General features: G+C 33.5%; 1 protein-coding gene across 2 annotated transcripts; it reads left to right on the forward strand.

The window, feature by feature from the left end:
* The first annotated feature begins 2,857 nt into the window (after positions 1 to 2,857).
* Positions 2,858 to 13,546, forward strand: LOC112026630 (nicotinate phosphoribosyltransferase 1). Of its 2 annotated transcripts, none has more exons than XM_065764285.1 (15): positions 2,858 to 3,311; positions 4,026 to 4,173; positions 4,976 to 5,095; positions 5,269 to 5,403; positions 5,485 to 5,546; positions 6,196 to 6,271; positions 6,503 to 6,604; positions 7,223 to 7,339; positions 8,556 to 8,614; positions 9,778 to 9,952; positions 10,842 to 10,976; positions 11,051 to 11,149; positions 12,547 to 12,655; positions 13,065 to 13,177; positions 13,282 to 13,546. In XM_065764285.1, the coding sequence occupies exons 1-15, from the start codon at positions 3,160 to 3,162 to the stop codon at positions 13,360 to 13,362; spliced, it is 1,683 nt and encodes a 560-aa protein (XP_065620357.1). In that variant the 5' UTR covers positions 2,858 to 3,159; the 3' UTR covers positions 13,363 to 13,546. The 2 variants fall into 2 exon arrangements, with proteins under 2 accessions (XP_065620357.1, XP_065620358.1); XM_065764286.1 differs by having other exon boundaries at positions 2,861 to 3,311; positions 13,285 to 13,546.
* Positions 13,547 to 14,559: the final 1,013 nt, after the last annotated feature.

Consider the following 14,559-nt stretch of genomic DNA (forward strand, 5'->3'; position numbering starts at 1 on the left):
GCTGCCCTCGAAAGACATGTACAAACCCTAGCACAAATGTTGAACGCCTTACCAAGCAGAATCACGATCTGGAAGAACAGCTGCGCTAAAGGGATGCTGGGCCCAACATCACGGNTTCTCTCTCTCTTAACGATTCCTGGGGCTTCTTCTTCTCCTTCTTCGTAGTTGTTGTCGTCGTTTCTTGCTCCTTGGTCTTGGTTTTTTTTTTTTTTTTTGTGGGCTTTAAGGTTTATGCGATTTATCTATGTATTTATATACATGGGACTTTGTGAACGACTTAGACTGTGAAACGCGAACGTGAAAATCACGGAGACACGAACCATAGAATAGACGAAAAGAAAAACATGGGTTTGTGCCTTGAGGTTCACGGTGCGAGTTGTTGGGAGAGACAGTTAAGAACCAAAAATATAAATTAAAGTTTTTTTTATTTTTTTTTCCTCAAATTTTGTTTTCCTTAAATTTTGTTTGGTAAGCACAAAAAAGGTAGTACAAGGTCTCTGATGTGGCTGAGAGTGATCCTAGTCGCTCACGTCATCTTCTGCGTGTGATGCACAGCCTGCGGTATCTCTCACGTGGGCCATACATTGCATAGAGTAAGTATCTTGTGAGACAGGCACATGTGTTCATCGCTCGTATAAAATTTTCGCTCATCGCATTATTGTTTTTAATCATTTATTGCCTTTACTTGTTTTCTTTTTTCCTTTTTTGAAAAGTACAAAAAGTATATTTATTTAGCCATAAGTTCAATGTACATCAACTTGCTTTTAAACCAACTTCCTTAACCAATGATGATAATTTATAATATCACTCTTGACTATTCTTAGCTTACTAACTAGTAGTGAGTCAATGCGGTGTACAAATTAATTAAAGATTTTAATATAAAGAAAAATAATTTTTGCAAATCTTTTTGAAAGGCTCATAATTTTATTAAGATGAAGATAAATTGAATACATTACAAATCAATGCTGATCCAATAATAATTAGATCCTCCTCTAATTAAGCTACCTTACTATCTAATTATTTGGCATATTAACCTAAAATATGCGCGGGTTTATATTCTTCTCTCCTCACATGGGGCACTTGACACATAAGACTATAGGAGTTTTATCCTATTAAAATTAAAAAAAAAATTGATAAAAAAATTCATTAAAATAAATAATTTTTTAAAATTATTGAAATTTGTTGTAATATAATGTGTGGAATTTTAAATTTCTTGAAACTCTAATAATATAATTCCAATTAAAATTTTATTTTATATTTAAAGTCTCTAATATTATTTTGTCATAATTAAAATAAAAACTATTAATAACTACCTCAATTACGTATTAATAACTACCATGATAATTAAATTTCATATTTAGAAAATAAATAAAAGACTATTAATAAATAATAACTATCATAATTATCACATTTTATATATAAAAAATAATAATAATAAAAAGGAGAGAAAATTTATACCAAAATCCACCGCAGCTCAAAAACAATGTTGTTGTGAAAATTTTGTCGTGTCTCTAATTTTCTCAATCATGTTTCTAATCATTATTTTTTGGGATGATATTTGAATGGGCACAATACAACTATAAATTTCGGAAGAGGCTTTCATACCAGTATTACAGAATTAACTTATCGATTTTTTTTTTTTTTTTGAGTGGAAGCAAAGAATTGGTAAATTGTGTTTCAGCATTTTTTTATTATTATTTTTTTGATATTTTGTGTGTCAAATCCTGGCTCGGTACCATTGGCATTTTTGTTCTTTGTATCCGTTTGATACGCATTTTGAAATGTAAGCCCGTTAGTCACGTACTCACGTATTTTGGTATAAATTTTCTCTCCTTTTTATTATTATTATTTTTTATATATAAAATGTGATAATTATGATAGTTATTATTTATTAATAGTCTTTTATTTATTTTCTAAATATGAAATTTAATTATCATGGTAGTTATTAATACGTAATTGAGGTAGTTATTAATAGTTTTTATTTTAATTATGACAAAATAATATTAGAGACTTTAAATATAAAATAAAATTTTAATTGGAATTATATTATTAGAGTTTCAAGAAATTTAAAATTCCACACATTATATTACAACAAATTTCAATAATTTTAAAAAATTATTTATTTTAATGAATTTTTTTATCAATTTTTTTTTTAATTTTAATAGGATAAAACTCCTATAGTCTTATGTGTCAAGTGCCCCATGTGAGGAGAGAAGAATATAAACCCGCGCATATTTTAGGTTAATATGCCAAATAATTAGATAGTAAGGTAGCTTAATTAGAGGAGGATCTAATTATTATTGGATCAGCATTGATTTGTAATGTATTCAATTTATCTTCATCTTAATAAAATTATGAGCCTTTCAAAAAGATTTGCAAAAATTATTTTTCTTTATATTAAAATCTTTAATTAATTTGTACACCGCATTGACTCACTACTAGTTAGTAAGCTAAGAATAGTCAAGAGTGATATTATAAATTATCATCATTGGTTAAGGAAGTTGGTTTAAAAGCAAGTTGATGTACATTGAACTTATGGCTAAATAAATATACTTTTTGTACTTTTCAAAAAAGGAAAAAAGAAAACAAGTAAAGGCAATAAATGATTAAAAACAATAATGCGATGAGCGAAAATTTTATACGAGCGATGAACACATGTGCCTGTCTCACAAGATACTTACTCTATGCAATGTATGGCCCACGTGAGAGATACCGCAGGCTGTGCATCACACGCAGAAGATGACGTGAGCGACTAGGATCACTCTCAGCCACATCAGAGACCTTGTACTACCTTTTTTGTGCTTACCAAACAAAATTTAAGGAAAACAAAATTTGAGGAAAAAAAAATAAAAAAAACTTTAATTTATATTTTTGGTTCTTAACTGTCTCTCCCAACAACTCGCACCGTGAACCTCAAGGCACAAACCCATGTTTTTCTTTTCGTCTATTCTATGGTTCGTGTCTCCGTGATTTTCACGTTCGCGTTTCACAGTCTAAGTCGTTCACAAAGTCCCATGTATATAAATACATAGATAAATCGCATAAACCTTAAAGCCCACAAAAAAAAAAAAAAAAACCAAGACCAAGGAGCAAGAAACGACGACAACAACTACGAAGAAGGAGAAGAAGAAGCCCCAGGAATCGTTAAGAGAGAGAGAAATGGAGAAAGCGACAGAAAACGGTCCGAACGGAGCGCACTCGGGTCGGGTTGGACCCACCAACCCGATGGTCACGCCTCTTCTCACAGATCAATACCAGTTCACCATGTTCTACGCTTATTGGAAAGCCGGGAAACACAACGAGCGAGCCGTGTAAGTTCTTTCTTTCCTTATGCTCTGTTTGGTTCCTAGGAAAAAAGAAGAAGACATATTTATTAAGTTTAGGTTCCAAGATTTGAAATTTTGAATTCTTGAACTGCTTAAGCCGCCAAACGGAGAGAAAAAGTTGTTAATGTGTTTGTTTGAGTGGATTAATTCTATTCAGTATTGTACAAACTAATTTATAAATTTGAAATTCGCCGTTAGTTAATCCATCATTTTTAAACCTTGCTTGCTTTAGTGTTTTTTTTTTTTTTTTTTTTTTAAATAATTTTTTTAAGATAGAGATTTTATTAATTGATTATTTAAATTTAAGTTGCGGGTTGACTATTTAGAATGAGAGACACTGAGCATTTCCACTGCTATGATGAAAAGTCTTATAATTTAACCATGTACATAGTAACTTAATTGTTTGGTTTTTGGGTGTGGAAAATTTGTCAATTATCGTTACGTAACGAATCTTTCTTTTCCAGTTGAATAACACATGTCTAATTTCTTGCTAAAATCAATGGTTTGTATTTACCCCACTTGACTGGATTCCAGATTGATTTTCAAAGAAGGGTTTTTTCCAACTGAAAAATGGATTTTTAATCAGTTAGTTATTGGGAGCTTTCAAGAAGCCCCACTTTACTATTAGCATCTCAAATTCTTTGTCCCTAAGCCGATAATTCTGTTGTTGTTTCCATATGGTGTGGCTATCGCCTTCAGGTTTGACTTATATTTTCGGAGAAACCCCTTTGGCGGTGAATATACGATCTTTGCTGGTTTAGAAGAATGCATAAGATTCATTTCTACTTTCAAATTCACAGAGGAGGAGATTGCTTTTGTCCGGGAATCCTTACCTCCTTCATGTGAGGTAAACTACATTATTTAACTCCTTGGTGGTATAATATTCTGATTTTAATTCAGTAGGGGTAACTATATGGGTCTTTCAATAATATATCAATCTGTTATTAGTATTATAGACTATAAATATAAGACTGGCATTTTTGACCTTTCCAATACGTATGAAATGAGCTGAGTTAATCTTTTCTCTTTTTCATGTTATTGACATACTAAGAACAACAGGTGGGTCTTACGTATATTTATGTGTAGATAAAGGAGAAATGCCAAAAGTTATGCATAATTATAATTGTGTAGAACAACATAATTGTTAGTTAATGTTTCTCCCAGAATCGTTGCAAGAAAGAACAACAGTGTCTTCCTGGTAGTGCTAAAAGTTTTGAAAGCATGCAAAGCAGTGCATCATTCAACATAAATGTTATTGGATTGTGCTACTAGGCTATCATAGTTTGTGAAGCATGTTAATTGCATAATACCTAATAGGTGCCGCTATCTGGAGATTATAAGTGCTTTGGATGTGAACAATGGTTGGGAGGAGCTTTACCATGCATTATCTTAGTTTTCCAATTGTTTTTAGTTCCTCACCTTTGCACATCATTTTATTACATTTTTTGTTCCCCTCAGTAGTAATATAAAATCAGGTGAATCTCCAGATTGATAAGAAAGAACTCAAAATGAAGATTTGAAACTCATGATCTCTTTTTGGCGGTAGTCTCAAAATGCAATTTTGAGATATTTTGGTGCTGTGTTTAGTCCATGAATCCTAGCAACATCATAAGTGGCTGACTAATCCATTTCTATTTTATAAACTATAGGATGGATTCTTCGACTATCTTAGAGAAATTGACTGTTCTGATGTTGAAGTATATGCTGTTTCAGAGGGATCAGTTGTTTTCCCAAAAGTACCATTGCTAAGAGTTGAAGGGCCTGTTGCTGTAAGTACCATGAAACTGGTTTTCTCCACATTTTTACATTTTTCATAAAATTCATGTCATGTTTCAATGCTAATTTCACAAGGATAAAATAGGAATTTTTGCTAGTTAAAAAATGTTCCAATGCTAATTTTTTCTCAAGACAACATATGTCTTACATAATACTTCTTTTTCAGGTGGTTCAATTGCTGGAAACTCCATTTTTAAATCTTATTAATTATGCATCATTAGTTGCTACCAATGCTGCAAGGCATCGATTTGTTGCTGGAAAATCAAAAATACTTCTTGAGTTTGGGCTTCGACGAGCTCAGGTTGCTGATTTGTTTTTATTTGTTTTGAAGTGCTTATCTGTGTTTATGTTAATCAGAAGGATGTCAAAATTTTGTATGTAGGGACCTGATGGTGGAATAGGGGCATCAAAATATTGCTACCTTGGAGGGTTTGATGCAACAAGGTAGTATCAGACGAAATTATCACTACTTGCATTTTAACTGCAATATTTTTCATCAATATATGTTTCCTATAGCTGGAGTTCGGCAGAATTTACATACTTTCTATGGTATATGTCAAATGATACACTGTTTTAGTGTTGCTTGTCTATGCTAAGTTTCATTTGATGTAGCACCTCTGTATTCCAAATCAACTCCTAAATTTTTGGATGATAAATTTGGCTAAACAATGCATGTCTCAAACATCATAATTTTTGTGTTTATTTTAACAGTGTTTGCATTTCTTCAAATGATGAAGTGCATTTGTATAATTAAATTTAATTGATCCCGAAATTAATGCATCCATGTAAACTCACAAGTAAAATGTGTTGTTGTAAATTGTTCACTGAAATTCATAGAGTTGAATAAGGGATAACAGTAATCTCTTTGAATCGTCGTGTTTTTTGAGTTAGCTCACTAAATTTTTTTATTTGACCGTTAAATCTCATCTGGCTAGATTGACATGAAGAAAAGAAAAGATATAACTGTCCCCTTTTTTGCTCAGTTTGGGGATTACTAGAGCTTCATTCTCTTTATTTTCTTCAGTGCTTTTGCTGTTGACCTGAGTTAATGTTTGATACAGCTTTTCTCTGTTTCTGTATTGTTTATTGACAGCAATGTTGCAGCTGGGAAGTTATTTGGAATTCCACTTCGTGGAACACATTCCCATGCCTTTGTTAGCTCATTTATGGTTTGTATTTCTTGCAGTGGATTTCATTACATCTTTTTATGCCATTTGCAAAGAGTAAACTTTGATGTGATGTACATAAACTTGATTATACTAAGTTTATGCTTTGAGAAATATGTTTACTTTGCGGTAGATTTATTTTTCCCAATTAAAAATGATATTACTTTGCCGTAGATTTATGTCTACCTTTGCACATGAAGCCATTATTTGTCTGATTAATTCAGTGATTTGCAGAGCCCTGATGAGATCATAGATAAATCACTTCATAGCAGTGATGGGTCAAGTATCTGTGAGGATTTTGTAAGTCTAGTCCAGAAATGGTTAAGCAAAATTCAGGTATTGTTTTTGGCCATCAAATTTCATTGTTGTGTATTATATGGTTTATCAATATGTGTCCATGTTATTCTTGCTTAGTTAGGAAGAGCTTAGTTTATATACTACTATTTTGAACTACCACCTAAGCTATTACTTGTAAGAGCATTAAACTTGGGTATGATCATTTACTTTTCAATACATACCAATTGCGTCTAATAGATTTAGGTTAAGATGCAATTTGTAGACTAGTGAAAGGAGAGGGGGGGGGGGTGGGGACATCGGTTGAGCCCTTGAGGGGATGAGAAAACGCTGATGAGATTTGGTTGAGTAAAGGATGTGAACTTGAAAGAGTTGTGTGGCAAAAATAGGATTAGTGCAGCTGGGATGTAATGCTTTGTTGAGTTTAGGGTGTATAAACTTTGGTTTTATGATTCTTTTCTTTTTATTTCTCTTTACTTATTAGAAAAAGTATATGCAATGGTTTTTCTTTTAGATGATGCCCCATATTTGCACATGCATGCATGTATAGTTTGTAATGCATGAATTTTATACCAACTTATATTGCTAGTAATGTTTTTGTTTTGCCCTTATGAATTCATTAAAATCATGATAACACTAAAATCTGTGCTTGCTTTGCAGTGGTCAGGTTCATCACATGGTTCATTTGGTGAGACAAATCAAAGTGAGCTAGCAGCTTTCACATCATATGCCTTGGCATTCCCTAATAACTTTTTAGCTCTTGTAGACACATATGATGTAAGTGAAAATTTTGCTAATTACCTTCAGATGTTTAGATAATGTGGATGAGATCTACCTATCTTGCCTTGTTTCCTCATCATGTTTTAGCATCTGCTTTCAAAGTTTTTTTGTTGTAGATGATGCTCGACCTAGAATCTTAACCTTCCTCATTCCATCTCTCTCTCATTATCAAATTTGGCTGGACTGGGTGCTCAGGCTGGTCATTTTTGTTTAAAGATATGGACTATGTTGCATTTGTCTGTAAGAGCTAAATCATTCCCCCCCCCCCCCCCCAAAAAAAAAAAAACCTTCTTCTTTAAAAAAAAAAAAAAAAAAAAAAAAACAAAGGCAGCTCTATAACTTGTCCCAATCTTTTGAAGGAGATCTTGAACTTTTTGTGTCCCACACACTAGTCTGATGACTATGGTGTGTGAAATCTTAAGGTCATGTTTGTTAGGGAGGATCGGAAACTAGAAGGAAAGTAAAGATTGTTGTTTTCCTTCATGAGTGTTGGGTAGAGGGGATAGAAAAGCTGGAGGAGAGAAAATGCACAAAACTTTCCATTGTTTTGTTTTTTTTTTTTTTTGGGGGGGGGGATGAATGAAAGAAATAATAATTGAGTTGATTACTATAATACCCCTATTATGTAAGAAACTATTTTTTATATTATTTTCATGGTATTTAAAATTTATTACAACAATATATTGTATTCACATGAGGGGAAAACTGTAATTTTCCCTCTCCCTATTTTCCTTCTTCTTTTCTCTCCATTTTTGGGGGGATTAAATTTTTTGGGCCCACATGGAAAATTCCTCCCATTCCTTTTCCATTCTCCAAGTTTTCCTTCATACAGAACCTACAAAAATTTTAATCTCTTTCCCATTTTCCATCCTCTAAAATCCTCCCAACTAAATGGACTCTAATGGTTCACCAAGTTTTGCATGGACAATTATATATTTGTTAATATTTAAGTTTTTTTTTTTTCTAACTTATTTTTCAAAAAAATCACTACATTGAATCTTTGAATGTTACAATGCTATAAAGTGCTACTTCTCAGTTCTCGGTTGTACTATTGTTTGTGGATAGTAATACTGGTCAATATTTCTTTTGTTTTTCATGTCAAAAGACTACGATTTCCACTCTTTTATCAACTGTACTTCATTTAGTTGCAACCTGTATATACTTGTTTAAAATTCCATTATTTAATGCATGTCATTGACATTCATTGTGCCAGGTTATCAGGAGTGGGATCCCAAACTTTTGTGCAGTTGCTTTAGCACTAAGTGATCTGGGGTATGTCTGAAAGGTTTTGATGCGCATTCACATATTAAATCTCTTGATGTGAGCATGATCAATGAACAATATCTTTCATTTTTCAGTTGTCACTCCATCCATCCCCTTTTAGTTGAGGAGTAATGTTTTTGTTGCTTTAAAAATTGAACAAATCAATTGGTGAACTGGAACCATCAGTTCAATAAAAAATGAGATTAAATAGTAGTAACAGCAATGAGAACAATAACAAAAGATGATGATGACTACAACTACAATAATTGTTTCAAAGATTATGGTCAGACTTCCATAGTTCAAATGTAAAGTTTGGCCAGTGAGATCTAGCACAAATGACACCTCCTCCTCTTATATGAGTACGGTGGAGGGTAAGGTCATGGATTCAAGACCCTCTAGGTGGGTGGGTAATTACAAAGAAATAAATGTTGAATTTTTTGTGTAATCTCGTTTCAAAGCAAAATGAGGAAGGAAACAAAATGGCTTAATCTTAGAAGACATTGTGGTAGTGCATATCCTTCCAAGGGGTTAAAGACAAAATGTAGTGCTGAAAACATTAAGCATGTAAAAACTGTTCATTCCTTTTATCTCAAGGTGAGTTAACTGTCTAGTTTACAACTTTATTTCCAAACATGCCTTGGGTGTGATTCAACAGTATCCTGGAGGCCACCAAACCATGGCACCCTTCCTCTCCTCAGAAAGAGCTAGACTCCCCCAGGAAAAGACTACTTTGTTTTTGGGTGTACTTTATTGGCAGTACCATTAAACAAATGGTTACTGGTTCACCATTTGTCATTCTTAACCATTGTGTAGGCTTTGATTAACAATTTTTTTGGGATGAAAGTAATGCACTTTTGCTTGTCCATTGCAAATTACAGTTTTCCTTCAAGCGAGCTGCCTATACTTATGCTTCTGATGAGCCAATTTGTTTTCATATCATGTGTTTTTTTTCCATATTGCTATTATCTGTCTCTCTCTCTCTCTCTCTTCTCTTCTTCTTCTTCTTCTTCTTCTTTTTTTTTTTTTTTTTTTTTCCAGACATTGTATTGTTTTGCAGTTTTAAGGACTTCATGTGCATAAAATCTTGAAGACTCTTTGCTTCAGTGATTTGATCCTTGTGAATAGTAAAATATTTCTATTTCCAGTATGAATTTGGATGATGTGCTGTGCAGGTACAAAGCAACAGGGATTAGGTTGGACTCTGGTGACCTAGCATATTTGTCTTGCGAGGCCCGGAAGTTTTTTGTTGCCATTGAGAACGACTTTGGAGTGCCTGGTTTTGGAAAGACGGCTATAACAGCTAGTAATGACCTCAATGAGGAAACTTTAGACGCTTTAAACAAACAGGTATTGATTTTAAAACAATTTGGTTTAAGTAAATTATATTCACTTATTGTCTCAGATCTGTACCAAATGCATGCAAAACCCTGAGAGAGTTTGTATAATAGAAGTCTTCAACTGTTTAGAATTTTCTGTATTTCATCTTTGCTCCAAGTAGGATGACCAAATTAGATTATGATATGCTACTAAGCAACAGAGATCTCTCCATTGACAAGAGAGTTGCAAGGCAGTTATCTCATTCAGCTAGCATGCTGAGTAAATGATACATTTAGCTGTTGTCCTCTGCTGATTTCATTATAATATACTCACCCATAGCTCTGGTATTTCTGGATTGTCTTATTTATCCCATTATGTTATAAGTATGCAGAAAGCTGTCTTAGATCCTGAAAGTCCTAGAGAAATGTTACAGTTGTAATCTCTTTTTAAACCAAGTTTGTAGTTACCTGACAAATTGATCACTTCTATACTTTCTCAAAAAGCTTGATTCCCATAGAAAAACATTGCAGGGAGAGTTTATTTAACTGCTCATAATGCGAGTATTCATGATATTCACCTGAGAAGGTAGTAACTTGATACTCCCACATTCCACATGTAATTTCTTTCAATAGTTCATAGCTTGCTCAAGTGAGTGTCATGTAATTCAGCTTAGTATGTTGTATATTTCTTTCTCATGTCTCAATCTTTCCCAGGATATCTCTATTTATTTTTATCTCAGATTCTACTCCTTTCTATCTCTTACGTTTCTTCTTGTCTATATTTTCTTTTCACCTCCTTTCTCATAAATAAAAAGAATAAAATATTTTCCCAAAAGTTTATGCATCCTTAGTGTTTGCTGAATTAGGATGTTATATCTAGATTCAAATTATATCAAAATTGAATTGTGTTCCCTGTGCAGGGTCATGAGGTTGATGCGTTTGGAATAGGAACCCATCTGGTTACATGCTTTGCTCAACCTGCTTTAGGTTGTGTTTTCAAGCTCGTTGAGATAAATGATCAACCACGCATCAAACTTTCTGAAGATGTCTCAAAGGTTTGATTATGCTGTCAAGAAATCTCAAGAGAACATCTACTTCATCCCTTAATGTTTTTCTTATTTGGTTCTAGGTCTCTATTCCATGTAAGAAACGGTGTTTCAGGTTGTATGGGAAAGAAGGTTATCCCCTAGTAGACATAATGACGGGGGAAAATGAACCATCCCCACAGGTATCTTGTCAACTTGGTCTTCCCATTAATCATCCTGTGTGTGTGTGTGTGTGTGTGTGTTTTTATCCTATCAATTATATTTTATACATTCCAACTCTTCTTGGTAAATAGATGTTGGTTTTTCCATGCATATACATGTACTCTTTTATCATGATTCATATGAGCTGTAATTAGGATTAGGCAGCCTGAGAATATTTTTTAATCACCATGTCAACTTGCGGATTTTGGCTGCATTGGGTGTCATGGAGTAACAGAATGGAATGCAATAAGAAAGGCCTCTTTTTCATTTCCTTTTCAAACAAGTAATTCAATTTTTTATTTTGGTGTGGAAAAAAAATTGGAAGAATTAATCTACCATGCCATGCTCTGGGGTAGTTGTTCTGATGGTGCTTAAATATGTGTTTTATCTTGATTCTCCTCCTGATAAGGGTGGCTAAAATACACCCTCATGCATATTTTATGATCTGAATCCTTTTATCAAATATAAATAATTTTGAACTTTTGATGAGGAATACTGCATCCAACTACACTTTCCTTTATGAAGCATTAGTGTTACCTATAGACGAAGCATTTCTTTGCTTTTATTCTTTTACTCTTTTTAATCTGTAATTAAAATTTCTCGCATTGTATAGTAGTCTCTACTCTCTAGTTTATACAAGTAGGAAAAAAAACTGTTAAAAAAAGGGAAGAAAAATCGCAACCTGCTACCTCTGCTTCATTTGTATTAAGTAGACAATCTGGTAGTGTCTCGGCGCCCAGCAGTGTTTGGGGTGGCGAAGACCTTAAGAAGAATTGAGAGGTTAGTAGTTCAGGAGATATACATGTACCCAGAAACAAACACATGGACTTCCAAATGAAAGAGCTGGTATATAACAGGGGATGGAATAATGAAAATGTTCTATGGCTGCCTCATTTTTAAATCTGTTCTAATAATAAATATTTTCACTGATTTTTTTTCCCTTTTTGAACTTCTCTCCTGGTGGCAATCAAAAGTATAAAACTCAATCTTGACTCCACTTGTGTCATGCTTTGTATCTTAATTTTTAAACTGCTAGCTCCAATCTGGGATAGAGAAGGGTTGCAGTAGGTTGATGGAAAATGTATGCATAGTCACATCTTATGATCTTGAATCATTTTGAAGATGTTCCTGAGTATATGTCCTTGTATAGGATTGACATATAGCCATGTTCAATTAATTTAGATTTAATGCTCAACTAATTGAGTTATTTGGTCAGAGTTACCTACGCATTGACTACTATATAGCCTGATTGCAACTTGTTTTCTTATGTACCCTCTTTATTGCTTGCCCTTTCAATTCTATGTAAGAGTTTACAGCTCACCCCATATTGAATCTTGTAAGCAGGAAGGTTTCATGTTGTGTCTTTTCTAACATACAGGTTGGAGAAAGGATCCTTTGTCGTCACCCTTTCAATGAATCTAAGAGAGCATATGTGGTGCCACAGCGTGTTGAGGAGCTTCTGAAGTGTTACTGGCCTGGAACGTCAGGTGGGTGCCTAGGAATATGTGATGATCTTTAATGATAAACAGCATCAAATAAATGATTTTGACTTTTGAGTCCTTACCCTATTTTTCTTCACAAACTTGTGTGCATGCACATGTGCATCTTTTTATTGGGAAAGTTTCCTAGAATTGTACCCACCCACTGATCTTGCTCCGACATCCAACTGGTCCAAAACCACTTTTCTTGTGCAAATAATGTTTTACATCTTCAGGACTTCATCAAAATATTTAGGTCTGTAGTCTTGGTATTTAGTGACTTGCAAATTGTCTTTGGAGGACAAGAAAGGGTCGTCAGTATTTTATCAGCTACATACTTTGGATGCAGCCTGTGACTGATAATGCATTTTGTTTAGTGTCTAAACAATTTATAAACTCAAAGTTTTGTTTCTTGAAGATAAAGCAAAAGAAGATTTACCACCTCTTAAGGACATCAGGAAACGGTGCATGGAACAACTTGAGCAAATGCGTCCTGACCACATGAGGAGACTGAACCCAACACCATACAAGGTAGTACATACTTAGATTTTTCTCATATATCAATTTTTATACTATTGCTACTATTAACTGCTCCTTCAAAAAACGATTTGAAACTTTTGACTTTTGCTGCTTAGCAGGTGAGTGTAAGTGCAAAATTGTATGACTTCATTCACTTCCTATGGCTCAACGAGGCACCTGTTGGGGAGCTACAGTAAGGATATCAAGATGGATTGCATGAAGTAGGTTACAATTGCAGGGAAACTAATTATTCCAATAAGTTTGGAGGAATTTCAAATAGTCAGCCCATACACATGTCCATATCACATATGTACATGAGATTGAGAAACAATTCTCTGTTCTTTTGTTTTATTTAATAAAATAATTGGGTTTTTTTCTTTCTTTCTTTCTTGCTTGTAAGAGAAAAGTTACTAAAATAATTGTTTTCTAGCTTCCATCTCTCCCATACAAAGAGCACTTTGTGAGCCTCCTCGTTAACCCAAACCATTGCAAGTGGGAACTATAATTCAAAGTGGATGTGGCCCGGAAACTTGGTAGGCTGAAGTGTGAACTTCGGTTTCATTCTTGATGTGGCCGAACTCTGAATCCCAAAAAATAAGAGGGAGAGATTGCCTAAGACATCCAGAGATATCCAAAAAAAAAATTATATAAAAAAAAAAAAAACTACTTTATCTATTTTACATTATCATATTAACAATACACCCTACATTACTCTACTTCATTATCTTACTATTTTATTTAAATATTAGAAGAAAATACACCATACCACTCCCCCCCCCCCTAACCTATACCATTTTTTATGCTTACTTCCTAAACTAAGAGAATACACACTTATTTCCTAAACTATTACCCATGCAACACTTGTCCCATTAAACTATGAGAGTGCACACTTCCCCTCTAAATTATTACTCGTGTAACACTTTGCACCCCATCCTATGGATAATAATTTAGGAAAGTAAATATGCATTCTCATAGTTTAAGAGAATAAGTATAAAAGAGGTATAGTTTAAGGGGTAATATGTGCATTCTCATAATTCAAAAGGGTAAGTGTAAAAATGAGTATAGTTTAGAGGAGTAAATTGTAATTTTTCCAAAATATTATCATTCTTATTCTGAAAGAGAAAAATGAGAGATTGCTATAGTGGAGGGAACATGAAAAGTCTAAAGAGAGAATGTTTTATGAGATTAAAATAATTGAGGGTAGAATAAATAATACTAGTATTTATTTAAGATATAGATGTTGCTACCGTGGATAATTATTTTTAGATGTTACTGTAGCAAAATGCATAAGTATTAACAATGTGCGTTACCGGGTGTGGGGATCTTTTTATACATTTGGTGCTACAATGAAATGCATGATAGATAATTGAATGTAAATGCCTTAAGTTTCTTTA

The sequence above is a fragment of the Quercus suber genome, unplaced genomic scaffold, assembly GCF_002906115.3.
Source record: "Quercus suber isolate HL8 unplaced genomic scaffold, Cork oak 2.0 scaffold_549, whole genome shotgun sequence".
NCBI classification, from domain to species: domain Eukaryota; kingdom Viridiplantae; phylum Streptophyta; class Magnoliopsida; order Fagales; family Fagaceae; genus Quercus; species Quercus suber.